At 43.5% G+C, this 17,872-nt stretch overlaps 1 protein-coding gene across 1 annotated transcript; it reads left to right on the forward strand.

Annotated features, from left to right (window-relative positions):
- The first annotated feature begins 7,626 nt into the window (after window positions 1-7,626).
- Window positions 7,627-8,556, forward strand: LOC112024147 (uncharacterized). Its single transcript, XM_024056783.2, has one exon. The coding sequence runs from the start codon at window positions 7,627-7,629 to the stop codon at window positions 8,554-8,556; it is 930 nt and encodes a 309-aa protein (XP_023912551.1).
- The last annotated feature ends 9,316 nt before the right edge of the window (window positions 8,557-17,872 follow it).

A 17,872-nucleotide genomic window follows, 5' to 3' on the forward strand; every position in this document is an offset into this window, starting at 1 on the left:
AAACCCATTCTCTGATCTTGTGATACCGCACAGCAATATGCTTTGTATTTGCACGATATACCTGATTCTTCGCCAAATGAATTGCACTCTGACTATCACAATGTAGCACCATGCTATCCTGCTTGAAACCAAGCTCATTAACCAGTCCACTAAGCCAAACGGCTTCTTTTCCTGCCTCTGTCATCGCCATATATTCTGCTTCTGTAGTGGATAAAGCAACTACATCTTGTAGTGTAGACTTCCAGCAAATTGGGCCACCAGCAAACCTAAACACATAGCCTGTCGTGGACTTTCTAGAATCAAGGTCCCCTGCATAGTCGGAATCCACATAACCCACAGCTTCTGTACTAGCTTTCTGATCAAATAGGATACCGAAATCACGAGTGCCTGTAAGATATCTAAAGATCCACTTTACTGCATTCCAATGCTCTTTGCCTGGATCTGCCATATACCTACTGACCACACTGACTGCATGAGAAATATCAGGCCTAGTGCACACCATCAAATACATGAGACACCCAACTGCATTTGCATATGGCACTTTAGACATATACTCTGACTGCTCATCTGTACTTGGACACAACTCTGAGGACAATTTAAAATGGGCAGAAAGTGGTGTATTAACAGGTTTTGCATCAAGCATACTAAACCTCTCTAACACCTTCTTAAGATATCCCTTCTGAGATAACCATAATTTACCAGCCCCTCTATCTCGGTGAATTTCTATCCCAAGGATCTTCTTGGCAGCTCCAAGATCCTTCATGTCAAATTCACTACTCAACAAAGACTTCAACTTCACAATTTCTTGCTTACTCTTTGCAGCTACTAACATGTCATCAACATATAGAGCAAGAAATATATAGGAGCCATCAGCAAGTACTCTAAAATAAACACAACAGTCATACTCACAGCGCATGTACCCATGTGTGACCATGAATGAATCAAATCGTTTGTACCACTGCCTGGGAGACTGCTTCAAGCCATATAATGATCTCTTCAATAGACAAACATAATCTTCCTTGCCAGGTTCTTTGAAGCCTTCAGGCTGTTGCATGTAAATCTCTTCTTCTAAATCTCCATGGAGGAATGCAGTCTTCACATCTAGCTGCTCTAACTCCATGTCATGCATTGTCACAAATCCTAGGATTACTCGAATTGAGGTGTGCTTCACAACTGGTGAAAAAATCTCATTATAATCAATTCCTTCTCTCTGTGAGTAACCCTTAGCCACTAACCGTGCCTTGAATTTTTCACCTTCCTTTTCTGACAATGCTTCTTTCTTGCGGAATATCCACTTGCAACCAATAGCCTTCTTTCCCTTGGGCAATTTTACTAATTCCCAAGTCTTATTCTTCTGTAGTGACTCCATCTCTTCTGACATTGCTACAAGCCATTTATCATTGTCTTTACTATTTGTAGCCTCCTTGAAAGTGAATGGATCCCCACTGCTGGTTACGAGAGCAAAGCTAACCATATCTTCAAAGCCATATCTCTGTGGTGCTTTGTGAACCCGCTTCTCTCTACCTTTAGCGATTGAATAAGGCTCTTCTTGTTGCTGCTGTGGATCAATCTCAGCATCACCCTTGTCACTAGATGAACTATTCTCGTCAAACTCCACCTCAACAGTTAATTTCTCCTGTGGACTATCATCACATGTCTCTGCTTCATTCTGTTTCAACATAAAGGCTTCATCAAATATGACATCTCTGCTGGTCACCGTTTTCTTTGAGATTGGATCCCAAAGCCTATAGCCTTTAACACCTTTTTCAAAACCAAGAAATACGCATTTTCTTGACTTCGAATCCAATTTAGAACGCTCTCCACTCTGCACATGCACATAAGCTGGACAACCAAAGATTTTTAGACTCGAATAATCAACTGGTCTACCTGACCAAACCTCTTCTGGAATCTTGAAATCTATGGCTGATGATGGAGATCTATTAATAATGAAGCTTGCTGTGTTAACTGTCTCTGCCCAGAACACCTTAGGCAACCCTGCATTTAATCTCATGCATCTGGCTCTTTCTGCTAAGGTTCTGTTCATTCTCTCTGCAACCCCATTCTGCTGTGGAGTTCCTTTAACTGTGAAGTGACGAGTAATGCCTTCTAATTCACAAAATTTTATGAATTCTTTATCTCTATACTCTAGTCCATTATCTGTTCTAAGGTATTTTATTTTCCTGCCAGTCTGATTCTCAACCTGTGCTTTCCACTTTTTAAATATGCCAAACACATCAGACTTATGCTTCATAAAATAAATCCATACCTTTCTAGAGTAGTCATCAATGAAACTGACAAAATACTGAGCACCGCTATGAGAAGAAACTGATACTGGACCCCAAACATCTGAATGAATATAGTCAAGAACACCCTTACTTGTATGAGAGCCTGTCTTGAAACTGACTCTATGCTGCTTCCCATACACACAATACTTGCAGAAGTCTAGCTTGCATGTCTTCACCCCTTTCAATAAATTTCTCTTGTGCAGCTCTAACATACCACGTTCACCAATATGGCCAAGTCGCATATGCCATAATTTTGTGTCGTCAGTGCTGGACTCTATCGGAGTGGTGACTGCAACTCTTCCTACAACTGTGTTCCCAATCAATCTGTAAAGCGTGCTTACTTTCTGTCCTTTCATCACCATCAAAGCACCTTTGGTAATCTTCATGATTCCACCCTTTGATGAGTATGAATAGCCCAAATCATCCAATACTCCTAAAGAAATCAAATTCTTTCTAAGATCTGGAACATGTCTGACATTACTAAGAACTCTCACAACTCCATCAAACATCTTGATCTTCACGGTACCAATCCCAATAACCGGGCATGTAGCATCATTACCCATTTGGACCATACCACCGTTGTAAGGCTTATACGTGTCAAACCAATCTTTCTTTGGAGTCATATGATAAGAGCATGCTGAATCTAAAACCCAAGATTCCAATAGAACGTTGTTACTTGATGAAACTGAAAGTAAATCTGCACCAGCTTCACTGTCATCTGATGTTTCTTCAGCAACACTAGCTGATTCTAGGGGCTTCTTTCCATTCTTCTTCTCCTCTAAATGCTCTTTCAACTCTTTACATTGATTCTTGTAGTGTCCTTTCTTGTGACAATAAAAGCACTCTACATCTTTCTTTGCACGTGATTTAGACTGTGATCTGTTCCTGTTGGAGTTCCGTCCTCTTGACCTGCTTCTACCTCTATTGCTTGACTCAGACTTTACAATAAGTCCATCAGCCTGAGAACCATCACCATCTTGCTTCATCTTTATGTGTGACAAGAGAGCACTAGTCACCTCCTCGAGTACTATAGTCTCTTTGCCGTACATCAACGTAGTCACTAGATGATCAAAAGAAGTAGGAAGCGACGCTAACAAGAGTAATGCTTTATCTTCGTCCTCATAATTCACCCCAAAACTTGACAGTTGGGTGTTCAACATATTAAACGTGTTGAGATGCTCCAACAGATCTGAACCTTCCTTCATATGCAAACTATACAGTTGCTTCTTCACGTACAACTTGTTCGTCAGATTCTTTCTCATATAAAGACCTTCTAGTTTTTCCCAAACCTCCTTTGCGGTCTTTGCTTCTAGGATGTTGTGAATGACCTCATCACCTAGGTTTAGACGAATAGCGCTAGCTGCTTTCTCATCCATCTCTTCCCATTCTACATCCTTCATCGTTTCCGGTTTCTTCTCCTTCCCAAGCAAGGCCTTGTGAACTCCTTGTTGAATTAGGAGATCCTTCATCCGCCTTTGCCAAAGAGAAAAATTTCCCTTGCCACAAAACTTCTCTACATCATACTTTGTGCTTGACATCTTTACTGTGTTCAAAGGATTGAATCCTAACCTTAGCTCTGATACCACTTGTTGTGCAGATAGCACCCCAGGACTCCAATCAATAACAGTAAATAAGCGGAAATTAAATAACAAGCACACACAAAGAACACAAGAATTTACGTGGTTCGGCAAACTGCCTACCTCCACGGAGACGACGGAGAAATTTCACTATAAAAATAGGGAGATACAATAGTGCACAATAACACTCTCAAGAAACCCAAATCCCAATTACACCCTAGCACTCTCTCACAGAAACAATAAGAATAGAAGCTGGCTGCCTCTCTTTTCTCTATTTTTCTCTCATGCGGCTGCTCACTAGGTTAATTGGAATTCTCTAATTCTCTCTTACCATTCAACACCCTTAATATATCTATATATATATATTATAGGCCGGCTATACTGGGAATTAAATTCCTAGTTGAATTTGGTTTCCTAATACTACTTGACTTGGGCTTGTGGCAATTCAAGCCACACACACAGCCCACTTCAACAGTTTTCATTGGAAGATATATGCATATATATATATATATATCCTAGATTTGGCCATCAAGTGTATCCATGAAAAAAGTCATGGATCAAATCATTATTCATGAATATGGCTTTCACGTTTTCATTGGGGTTATATAATTAAATCCTAGGTTGCCTATTGTGGGTCTCTAGAACAAGTCATGGATTACAAATCTCTATTCAAGTATATGGCTCTTACATTTTCATTGGGGTTTTATATTAAATCCTAGGTCAATGATATTTTGGCTACTGCCTTCTTCATGGCAATATGAGTTTCGATTAATGCAATGGAATATTATTGGTTAGAACATCATTGGTTAGAGAAACTTTAATTTAGTATTAAAAGTGTTATTAGTTCAGCAAAGTTTAATCCTAGTGAGTCAGTTTGTATAATGCAATATGATTTATATTTTGTAGAGGATATTAAGTAATTTTCATGGTTGATTATAGGTCCTATTTAAGAGTGTTTTGAGACTATTTGGAGGGTGTTTCGGCCAGATTTTAGAGTGATTAAAGTGCAGTAAGTAATTATGCATAATATGCACGATTTTGTTCATTAGGTTCCTCGAAGTCAAAGGTTTTCAAAAGTTATGTTTTTAAGCATACATTTTCTAAAGTTTATCAAAGGCATTTTTACATCATTGAAAGAGAAACTTTGGCTTTTAAATAATGTTTTAAAGAGAAACTTCAAGTTGTAAATAACGTTTTAAATGTCCGAATCTCATTTAAAATATGATTTCTAAACTAAACAATTTTCAGAAAATAATTGAGTTTCAAAGTAAGTTTTCTAAAAAGGTTCTTGATCTTTAAATTTGTTTAAAACCAAGTGATTTCAAATTCATATTCCTATTTTCCAAATGGTATTTAAAACATTTCTTTTAGCAAATTGAGTTTTCAAACTTATTCAAGAATTGTAAAATACTTACATAAACTCCTCAATTCCTATTTATTCCTTAAGAGAGTCAAGCATCCTTTGATTTATGTTTCAATTCAATATTGTGGTATTCGATATGCCTGAATATTTGGAATAATTGTTAATATTAAGAAAATTATTCTCTTTTGTATAAGCTTTGTTTTGTGATATGCGATCCAAAATAAGTGTTTTTTAGAATTGATCAGATATATGTGTAAGCCTGCTTATAGGGGTTAGATGTTGGTATCCGCTCACAGGATTGTATGTGAGAATATGTGATTTGTGTATATGCGACATTGTGCTCCAATAAATTATTTGTATGTATTTTTGAATGATTTTAAGATTTGATTACATATGTATTAAGTGGTTCATTATATGTTTTGGAAAAAAAATTATATTTGATGTCAATGAGTTTGTGAAATCAAAATACTCGTGCTCTGCTTGACTCTATGCTGTTGTGTATTGTATATAATTGCTTACTAGATGTGTGGCTCACCCCATTAATTACAATTTTCAGATTAAAATTTAGTTGGTGATATGGAAGAATTATAGCAGGTACCATGAGCTTAACCCGTCAGCTCCTGCTTTGGCTGACGGGTCAGTCACGACGGACGTTATGGGCTAACGTAACGAAAGAAGGCATGCTGACGGGAGCAAGACAAACCGATGGGCTGAAGGCTCCAGGTCTAACCGACGGCAATTCGAAGCTCCTGGGCTACTCATAGTATAGCAAGAAGCTGACGCCAACTTGGCTGAAGGGGAGAATGCAAGCTGACGGTTTCAAGGCAGACGGTTCTATGAAAACCATGACTTGGTCACCACGCAAAGGTAATAGGGAAGTTGCTTGTATTCCACGCCCAGTATCAAAGTCCTATAAGGAAAGGATCCTGCAATCTACGCTAATGAGGAGTCCTATAAGGAAAAGACTTCTGCTCCAAGGAAAAAGGTCAATCCTCGACTACTATAAAAACCCCAATACCCTCACAAATCACGGTACGCATAATTAACCCCTCTCTAGCAGTCTAGAGTTGAAAAGAAGTTCTAACTTAACCTTCAGAGGGTATTTGGCCGGCACCACACCGGTGCTCTCTGTTAGGTCCTCTTTTCTTTTTTGCTGTGCAGGTGTCGTTTTGAGCGTACCAGCATCGTGCAACTCACTGGTGAGATTTTCGGCATCATCAGTTGGCGCCGTCTGTGGGAAATGAAAAACAGGAGGATTAAGCCACATTATCGTTTCCCAGACTAAAGGGTTGCATGGTACTCACTTGCTCAATGGCGACTACTAATGACGTACAAGGAGAGGAACCACCCACGACTGCCCTCGAGAGACAGGTTCGGACCCTTAGTGCCGCCGTGGAGCGTCTCACCAAACAGAACCTCGACTTGGAGGAACAGCTGCGCCAGAAGAATGCAGCACTAAATGGCCGACCAGAAGATCAGGAAGGGACTAGCGCTCCAAATAGGAATCAGGAGAGACCTGAGGGTAGCCATGCCCCAAGCAGACCGGAGAGGCAGCACGTGAATATACCATCCATCACAGATGCGACTTCACCACATATTGCCGCCGAGATGCAGGCAATGAGGGAACAGATGGAGGTCATGATGAACGCCCTCAAGGGGCGAGTCTCCAGTGATCTTGACGATCTGGTCAATCATACCGACTCGCCCTTCACTGTGGCCGTGAACTCCTACCCCCTGCCCCACAAGTTCCGCATGCCGAATATAGATAGCTATGACGGGGTGAAGGATCCTCTAGATCACCTGGAAACTTTCAAAACCCTGATGCATCTTCAGGGGTAGCAGATGAGATTATGTGCAGGGCCTTCCCCACAACACTCAAAGGCCCCGCAAGGATATGGTTCAGCCGGCTGACGCCCAACTCTATCAGCACCTTCAAGGAGCTAAGCGCCCAATTCACTACACACTTCATTGGGGGACATAGGTATAAGAAGTCCACGGCATGCCTGATGAGTATCAAGCAGAGAGAAGACGAGACGTTACGATCTTACATAACACGCTTCAATAAGGAAGCACTATCGGTTGACGAAGCCGACGACAAAATACTTGTAGCGGCCTTCACAAATGGGTTGCGGAAGGGCAAGTTTTTGTTCTCCCTATACAAAAACGACCCGAAGCCCATGTCGGAAGTACTTTACAGGGCTACTAAGTATATGAATGTTGAGGACGCGTTGCAGGCCCGAGAAGAGAAGCCAAGAAAAAGGAAAGGCAGGAAGATGCACGACCAGATCAAAGGAGAAAAAGGCCTAGAACGGGAGACCGAAGAGATGAAAGGCGTTCTAAACCTCCGGGAGGGAGATTCACAAGCTTCACCCCGCTGACTTCCCTAATAGATCAAGTCCTAATGCAAATTAAGGACGAAGGGGCTCTGACCTTTCCCGGAAAGCTGAAGGGGGATCCTAACAGGCGTTCCAAAGACAAGTACTGCCGCTTTCATCGAGATCACGGCCATGACACAGCCGACTGTTACGACTTGAAGCAGCAAATCGAAACCCTTATAAGGCAAGGGAAACTACAGAAATTCGTAAGCAAGGAAAGAACGGATCCAGCCCCTCCGGAGCACCCTCCTCGACGAGACAATGACCGTCCAAGACCTCCCGTTGGTGACATACGAATGATTGTAGGAGGGATGGCTACCAGGCCGTCCAAAAGGGCCCGAAAGATGTACCTCCGGATGGTCCAAAACGTCCAGTTGACGGGTCTAGTACAAAATGTAGCCCAAAGGGAAAGCCCCATTATCGAGTTCTCGGAAGAAGACGCGCAACGCCTTCACCACCCGCACGACGACGCGCTTGTCGTCAGCCTACAGGTTGGGGACTACAACTTGCATCGGGTGTTGGTCGACAATGGCAGCTCGGCGGACATCTTGTACTACCCGACATACCAGCAGATGAAAATCAGCAGGGAACGACTGGTTCCAACGAACGCCCCACTTGTCGGTTTTGGAGGGGCAAAGGTGTTCCCGCTGGGCGCGGTCACGTTGGCGGTGACAGGAGGCGACTACCCCCAGCAAATCACAAAGGACGTAACGTTCCTCGTGGTTGATCATTCGTCCGCCTATAATGCTATCCTAGGGCGACCCACCCTCAATGCATGGAGGGCGGCGACTTCAACTTATCATTTAATGATGAAGTTCCCAATGGAATACGGAGTCGGAGAACTACGTGGAAATCAGATTGCCGCACGCGAATGCTACGTAGCCATGATGGAAATGGATGACCACCTCCAAACCATGAGTATAGAAGAGCACCGGAGTGCGACGGAGCCAGTCTAGAAGCTTGAAGAGATACCCCTGGACGACTCTATGCCTAGTCAGACAACAAGGATTGGAACCCTTGCGAGTTCCGCAACCCAGCAAGCACTTACAGCATTCCTCAAAGAAAATCAGGACGTATTCGCCTGGAGTCACGAGGACATGCTAGGAATAGACCCTTCCGTCATGGTGCATAGGTTGAATGTATCACCATCCTTTCCGCCCGTCCGGCAGAAGAAGCGGGTCTTCGCCCCAGAACGGGATCAGGCCATAGCCGAAGAAGTCCGCAAGCTGTGAGAGGCAAATTTCATTAGAGAAGTCTACTACCCCGACTGGCTAGCGAACATAGTAATGGTCAAGAAAGCTTCCAGGAAATGGAGGATGTGTATAGACCTCACCGATCTAAACAAGGCATGCCCCAAAGACAGCTACCCTCTCCCGAGAGTCGACACTCTAGTAGACTCTACCGCTCAGCACCAACTGTTAAGCTTCATGGACGCTTTCTCCGGCTACAACCAAATCAAGATGCACACTGATGATCAAGAAAAAACTTCCTTTGTAACCAGCCAAGGCCTATTCTGCTACAAGGTAATGCCGTTCGGTCTAAAAAATGCGGGCGCGACATATCAAAGGCTTATGAACAAGATGTCCGCACGGCAGATCGGAAGGAACGTCCAGGTATATGTAGATGATATGCTGGTTAAAAGTCGAAGGGAAGAAGATCATTTAGAAGACCTCAGGGAAACATTTGACACCCTTCGCTTTTACAACATGAAGCTTAATCCAGGGAAGTGCGCCTTTGGGGTGACGGCAGGAAAATTCTTAGGATTCATGGTTTCCCAGAGAGGCATCGAGGCCAATCCAGACAAAATCCGGGCTATAATGGAGATGGCACCCCCAAGGAATGTGAAAGAAGTACAGAGCCTCAACGGGAAGATAGCAGCGCTAAACAGGTTCGTCTCCAAGGCAACAGACAAATGCTTACTCTTCTTTCGCAGGCTAAAAAGGTCTTTTGAGTGGACCACTGAATGCCAACAAGCGTTTGAGGAGTTAAGGGCTTACCTCTCTTCCCCACCACTGCCGAGTCCCTCGCAACCAGGAGAAGAACTCTTTCTCTATCTCGCTGTCTCCCCAGCCACCGTTAGTGCCGCCTTGATTAGAGAAGAAGAAAAGGTGCAGAAACCTGTGTATTACACTAGCCGGGCGCTACGAGGAGCTGAAGAAAGATATCCACCCATGGAAAAACTCGCTTTCGCTCTGGTTACGGCAGCACGCAAACTGAAGCCGTACTTTCAAGCCCACACGATTGTTGTCTTAACTGACAAGCCTTTGCGACGGGCAATGAGCAACCCAGAAGCTGCCGGGCGCTTGGCACTTTGGGCCATAGAATTAAGCGAATTTGACATCCAATATCGCTCGCGGACTGCTGTTAAGGGGCAGGTCGTTGCAGATTTCATAGCAGAATTCGCGAATGGTGAGGATAAGGGGGCAGAAGAATCCCCGCAATGGAGCATACATGTAGACGGATCCTCCAACAGGCAGACAGGCAGAGCTGGCGTCGTACTACAGTCGCCCGAAGGAGATACGGTAGAGTGTATGGTCCGCCTTGAATTCCCTACCACCAATAATGAGGCGGAGTATGAAGCTTTGATAGCAGGGCTTGACCTCGTAAAAGCAGCGGGAGCCAAAAAAGTGGTCGTTTACTGTGACTCTCAAGTCATAGTCAACCAGATAGGTGGGGAATATGAATGCAAAGGTGAAAGAATGAAGAAGTATCTAGACTAAGCAAGAAGGAGGATGAACGAGCTGAAGGTCAAAATTATACAGATCCCCCGGGGAGAAAACGAACAAGCGGACCGCTTGGCCAAAGCCGCCTCAGCCGTGCACATAGCCACCATTGGTAATACACTCTCCTTCACGCAGCTCTCTCCACTCATAAATGCTATCGACGTACAGGAGCTCAACCCCTAAAATGATTGGACCATGCCGTTAACCTCCTTCCTGAAGAACGGCGTGTTGCCGAATGATAAGGAGGCGGTAAGAAAACTGAAGGTTCAAGCAGCAAGGTTCGTGCTGATAAGAGATGTTTTGTATAAGAGAGGTTTCTCCCGCCCCTACCTACGATGCCTAGGTCCTGAAGAAGCAGATTACGTCATGAGAGAAGTGCACGAAGGAATCTGCGGAAACCACTAAGGATCAAGATCGCTAGTGCACAAGCTAGTACAAACTGGGTACTTCTAGCCAACAATGCAGAAGGATGCCGAGGCTTATGTGAAGGCCTGCGACAAATGCCAAAGATTCAGCAACGTCATCAGACAACCACCCGAAGATCTCACCCCGATGACGGCACCGTGGCCATTCGCTCAGTGGGGGTTGGACATCATGGGGCCGTTCCCTACGGCAATACGGCAACTGAAGTTTTTAATTATCGGCATTGACTACTTTACGAAGTGGGTGGAAGCTGAAGCCTTGGCCACCATTACAGAAAAGAACGTACAGAGCTTCGTTTGGCGATGCATCATATACAGGTTTGGCATTCCAAGGATCTTAGTCTCGGACAATGGGAAGCAATTCGACAACAACTCCTTCAGGGACTTCTGCTCGCAACTAGGGGTACGGAACCACTACTCCTCCCCCGCCCACCCCCAAGCCAACGGACAGGTCGAAGTTACAAATCGATCCTTGCTGAAAATTATCAAGACCCGGCTTGAGGGGGCAAAGGGCATATGGGCTGAAGAGTTGCCGAGCATACTATAGGCCTACAGGACAACATCAAGGACACCAACATGAGAGACACCATTCCGACTAACGTACGGGAACGAAGCAGTCATCCCAGCTGAAGTCGGCCTTACAAGCTACAGGGTGCACAACCACGACGAAAAGAGGAATGATGAGGCCATACGTCTGCAACTTGATCTAGTGGACGAAGTCAGGATGGCAGCAGAGCAAAGGCTTGCACCGTACCAGGACCCCATGGCCAAGCATTACAACTCCCGGGTCAAACACAGAGACTTCCAGGTGGGGGACCTCATTCTAAGAAAGGTTATGGGCACAGCAAGGGACCCCACCCAAGGAAAGCTCGGCCCAAATTGGGAAGGACCCTACCGAGTTACGGCATGGCAAAGGAAGGGAACATACCATCTAGAGACACTGGACGGACGGAAGCTACCACATCCATGGAATGTTGAACAGTTACGGAAGTACTACCAGTAGGGGCAACGACACAAAAAGCAACAATTTTTTTTGAGTGACGCCAAGACTTATCGATTACCTTTTCAAGTATTTACTACAATAAGCCCAAAGGGCAGTTTTTCTTTTCCTACTTAAGTATTTGCTACAATAAGCCCGAAATGGGCAGATTTTGTTTTCAAATTACTTTTTATATAGATGCATGGCAATAAGAGGAATTTACTTAGAACTACTGAAGTTTCTACTTACAAATATAAGGTCATTAAAGACCGACAAATTGACCGTCCACAAAGCGGACGGGATCAAAAAGCTGACGGTCTAGAAATGACCGAGTCCGTAAAACGGACAAGCCAAATAACTGGCAAGTTGAGAAATAAGTCTATAAAATGGACGAAACAAAAAAAAACTGACGGTTTAAAAGACTGGTCAAAGACCACAATCATCTCAGCTCTCAAGCTGATAGTTTAAAAGACTGGTTAAAGACCACAATCATCAGCTCTCAAGCTGACGGTCTAAGAGACTGGTCAAATCCAGCTCTCAAGCTGACGGTCTAAAAGACTGGTCAAAGACCACAATCATCTCAGCTCTCAAGCTGACGGTCTAAAAGACTGGTCAAAGACCACAATCATCAGCTCTCAAGCTGACGGCCTAAGAGACTGGTCAAGTCAGTTACTTCAGCTCTCAAGCTGACGGTCTAAAAGACTGAATATGGTCAAGATCACAGTCATCTCAGCACTCAAACTTACAATCAAAATTAAAGAACTAAGGGAGAAGTGATTAAACCGACGGTACAAAAAAAAAATCAAATCCACAAGATGGGCAAAACGACAAAATTGACGGTCTAAGTAAAGACTGACTGAGTTCGTGAGCCAATTACGTCAGCCATTAGACTGACGGTCTTAAAAAGGCTGAATCTATCAATCCACAAATAGACAAGTCTATAAGGCAGATGACCTTGTCGCGAGGTAACAAGATTTTGCCAAAAAATTTCTACAATCATTAAAGCAAAAAACTGACGGATTTATTAAGCAGACGAAACTGACGGTTTATACAACTGACGGTATACTAAAAGGCCCACAACCTGATTTCATGCTTTCAAATCAAAGCACACGAGTTAAACAAACCAAGCAAAACTAACTACATACAAATAATCAAAAGCGACGGCGTCATAAATAAATCGAAGCCCAAAAAGGCATTTAAAAAGCTGTCAAAGTATTACATATTGGGGCCCAAGGGGCACTTAATAAAATTGTTTTCTACATAAATTAAAAAGAAGGAAAAATATGAACTACAAAATAAAATCTGTCACTTAAAAGAATTCTCTACACAGCAGAAGGGTCCTCTCCGTCAAGCAGCACCACAGGAGGGGTCTCGGTAGTTGTTGGAGGGTTTGCAGCAGGTTGGGCCAAGACAACTCCATTACCTCCATGTGGGGGGGAATCGACCAAGTCGTCAGCACCAGCAGTGACGGCATCAGTAGCAGGCGTCATAGGCTGAGCATCGTCCAAGGTAATCCCAGATAGGTCCAGTTCAGGAAAAGCTGACGCGACCTGTTTGAGACAGTCATCAAATCCTGTGCCATAATAAGCGCCACAAGAATCGATGAAGGAGTTTGACGCTTTGAATTTCTCAACGGCGTCAGCCCCTGCCGTCTCCAACTGACCACGAAGGGTCGTCAGCTCTCCCGCTAGCTCGACCCTCTGACGCTTCGCCTCTTCCAGCTCCACCTTCACCTCTTTCAGCTCGAGGTTAAGTGTACGCACCGCCTCCTTATACTGAGCCTGCTGGTCTCGCATATTGGCGTTATGCTTGTTAACACGAGCGACGACCCCCTCCTTGGCCACGCACCGTTCCTGCAGCGCCTTCACACGAACCAAAGCCTAGAAAAAGATATAACCGTCAGTTATCAAAAAGAAAAAAGTCAGGCACGTTAGTCAAAAAGAAAGAGGTAAAACTGGCGACTTACCCGCGAGAGGTCGAACAGGGCCGACGACCCCAGTTCTTCTGTCCCTAGCTGAGCGCAAGGATCCATATCCGTCGGTCTTATGAGTGCTCCGATGGCCTCGACGGCAAAATCCTTGTGCATCAGCAGGCTTTGGGGTCCCTGTAGGACGGGACCAGAAGAGGTCATAATGCCCTTCCCGGCTCCATGGCCCGACGTGGGGGGCGACTTCGCGAGAGTGACGGTTGGTCTTTTCGACGGACGAATGACCACTCCGTCAGATTTCCTCTTCTGGGAGCCCTTGGCGACGGATTGGGGGGCAGACGTAGATGTCGCCTCTCCCTTCGTCTTCTTCTCCTCCTTCTGACGGGCAGCAGCGGCCCTGATCCGTTCCTTAGCAACATCCACTTCTGTAAAAAAAAAAAAAAAAAAAAAAAAAGTAAGGAAAGCCGACGACTAGAAGTACGAAGACTGACGAATAGGTCAAAAAACTTACGGTGACGGGCAAACTCTTCTAATCTACGAGCTTCAGGCGTCGGTTCGGGACCCCCACAGTACGTATGAAGAGTGTCAAGGGTAATCAAGTCCCGGCACGATCACTCTTCTATGGGTATCTCCAAAACTCGACGGATGAAATCTTCCTGCTCGTCAGTTATTGATGGACGAGTGAAAGCTGAAAAAGAATAATTTGGCTATGTTAGTATCTTTTCGAAAAGTAAAAAACTGACGAGGATAAAAGGTGACGGCTAAAACCTGACTCCCTAACAAACCCCCAAGTGTTGTCGAAACAACCAAAGGGAATCGTTTCCCACTCGTCCTGACGGCACACCCAATCCGTCCCCTTAACAAAAAAGAACCTACTCTTCCAGGCTCTATTAGAATCTGGTATCTCAAACACCAGCCTCAACTCCTTCTCCCTGACGGCAAAATGATACATCCCCTTTGAAGAAGAAAGGTGCTGAGGTCTGTAGGAGTAGAAAAATTCGTCCAAGGAAAGCTGACGGTGGCCTCCGCTTAAACGACCCCACAGCACCTCAGCACTAATAAAAATTCTCCACGAGTTTGGAGCAATCTGACTGATGGATATACCAAGAAAATCAGTCAGCTGACGGTGTAAAGCCATCAGAGGCAGTCTCAACCCGGCAGCAAACATGGCATCATACATGACAACGTCTGCAGTTCTTCCCGTATAGCATTTCTCACCCTCCATAGGTAGACGGATAGGAATATGGTCAGGGATTTGGAAACGGGTACGTAATTCGTTGAAAATTTTAAGTGTCATTTTTGGAAGGAATTTATTCACAGCCTAGTCCTTGGGAAGGATGAAGGGACAACTACCTCCAGGACCTTCAGAATCCCCTTCACAAGACTCCTCGTCGCCTTCATCCCCGTCACTGTTCCCCTCTCCTAATCCAACCTCACCCTCTTCGCCTACTTCCTCTGCCTGGCCATCGTTTCCCTGACTCCCTACTTCCTCGACGGGAACATGGGCTGCCGTCTCCCTCTCTGACGACCAGGAGGAACTCTCAGACTCACTACCTGAGCCTGAACCAAACACCTCGTCGTAGCCCGCTCCTTCGCGGACCGACGACTGGTCACTCAACGCGTCACTCGACATCTACCTACAAGTGACGGGTGTAAACTAAGCACCTAGGTTGACGACCTCACTTTAAAGAAGATAATTGAAAGTATACGAGGAAAGAAATGAAACTTACAAGTTTTCAGAGAGTAACGGTTGAAGAAGTGACGACAGGAATGTTGGTAGAATTGACAGAATATAGGCGACGGATGTGCTCTCCAGGAATTAGTGAGTGAAATAGTGAAAATAGGGAGAGGTGGGCCACATATATATATAAGAAAACGCACGGAAGACGAAGCGACGCCCACATTCAGACACGGAACCAATCCGAGCACGCCACCTGTCCTAGCATTTAATACTAGGGTGTCAGCTGTAATTATTTTCTCTCTCCTGGTCAAAGTGACAGGTAGTGACGAATGAAAACTCCATAACCCGTCAGGAACAGCCGACGGAGATATGGAGTAGGGGGCAACTGATATGGAAGAATTATAGCAGGTACCATGAGCTTAACCCGTCAGCTCCTGCTTTGGCTGACGAGTCAGTCACGACGGACGTTATGGGCTAACGTAACGAAAGAAGGCATGCTGACGGGAGCAAGACAAACCGATGGACTGAAGGCTCCAGGTCTAACCGACGGCAATTCGAAGCTCCTGGGCTACTCATAGTATAGCAAGAAGCTAACGCCAACTTGGCTGAAGGGGAGAATGCAAGCTGACGGTTTTAAGGCAGACGGTTCTATGAAAACCATGACTTGGTCACCACGCAAGGGTAATAGGGAAGTTGCTTGTATTCCACGCCCAGTATCAGAGTCCTATAAGGAAAGGATCCCACAATCTACGCTAATAAGGAGTCCTATAAGGAAAAGACTTCTGCTCCAAGGAAAAAGGTCAATCCTCGACTACTATAAAAACCCCAATACCCTCACAAATCACAGTATGCATAATTAACCCCTCTCTAGCAGTCTAGAGTTGAAAAGAAGTTCTAACTTGACCTTCGGAGGGTATTTGGCCGGCACCACACCGGTGCTCTCTATTAGGTCCTCTTTTCTTTTTTGCTGTGCAGGTGTCGTTTTGAGCGTACCAGCATCGTGCAACTCACTGGTGAGATTTTCGGCATCATCAGTTGGGAAACAAAACCTTTGGATCACTTTGTAAGGTGCAAGGTAGAGCGTGGGAGATTTTAGGCGATGTCAATAATGCTTGAAGCCTTAAAAGGATTTTTAGTTATTTTTATTTCGCTTAAGATTTTACAATATTTGGAGATTTTTTCTAAATTGTGGATTTTAGATATTGTAAGAGGTTTATTATGAGCATTGTTTATTTGGATGTTTAATTAATTTTGGAATTAATTACGTTTATTGAGTTATGCAATAACAGTAAGTTAGTCATGCATTTAAATCCATGTTCCACGGATTTGGGTCATGACAATTTTAATCTAAAAAACAATTATGGAAAAAAAAAAAAAACTATTTTGTGATTGTATCCAATATTGATACTGTAATTTTAGATTAATTGAATTCAATTACTATAGTCTAAAGAGAATAAAAATAATAATATTATAAGATATAGATAAGTATTATGCTCCCCATAAAGTCTAATTGAAGCAGTCTCTTGGAAACTTAAAGAAATACTTGTCTGTTCCGATTACTCACTTCATCCTTGTTACAAACACCAAACTAAATTTTGAAGTTCTAAATTATTTACTACTTCAAGCTCTCTCAAGCTACTTGCAGATCATAAGGTGAAGCTTGCAACTCACGATAAGTATAAGTCTCAACTTAATTTTGCTAATGTTCTAATTTTTAGCTGGGTGAAGCATCTAAAGCTAAAAAACAGAGTGACCAAGAATGGAGAGATCTTCAAAAACAACTTGAGGCAAGGAGATAGAGCATAGTTAAGGCTCATGATTATGTTCAACAACTCTTGCCCCAAAAAGATAGTGTTGATGAAAATTAAATCCTTGTCCAAATCTCAAGCAAAAATTTCAACTCTTTAGGAAGAAGTTACATCCTTTTTATTAAATTATATATTTGTTAATGTTAATGTTTATGAGTATGTTTATATTTGCATTTATATATAGATATATATTTATAATTGATATTGTAATTTTAGTTTAATTGAAACCCATTACTGTAATTTGAAAAACATTTATAGAAAAAAAAAATATTGTGATTGAATCCAATTACTATAATCTAAAGTGAATAAATATAACATTATTATAAGATATAGATAAGTATTATGCTCCACATAAAGCCTAATAGTAATTGTAAGCACCCATTCTCTTTTCCCTTCTTTCTTTTTACATCTATGTTTTGTTTCATGGTTCACTAACCTTGTTTTTAAATATAAGAGATCTTTAGTGTGGATTTGGATTCACGTTTTGAGTTTTGCGTTTGCGTTTTCAGTGGGACTTGAGCAGTTACGGCTACTGTTCATGAACAATAGCCACAACTTTTGACCAAGTCTTCCGTGAACTGTGCATTCGTGTACCGTTCATAGACCCACAAACTTCACTTTTTAGCAACTTTTTCATCAAAAATAAGTCCCACTGCACTATTCACACATTTAAAAATTATTTTGCTACAGTGTTTTCAGTTTTCAATTTCAGCAAAATAAGTTCTATCCAAA

The sequence above is a fragment of the Quercus suber genome, unplaced genomic scaffold, assembly GCF_002906115.3.
Source record: "Quercus suber isolate HL8 unplaced genomic scaffold, Cork oak 2.0 scaffold_168, whole genome shotgun sequence".
Taxonomy (NCBI): domain Eukaryota; kingdom Viridiplantae; phylum Streptophyta; class Magnoliopsida; order Fagales; family Fagaceae; genus Quercus; species Quercus suber.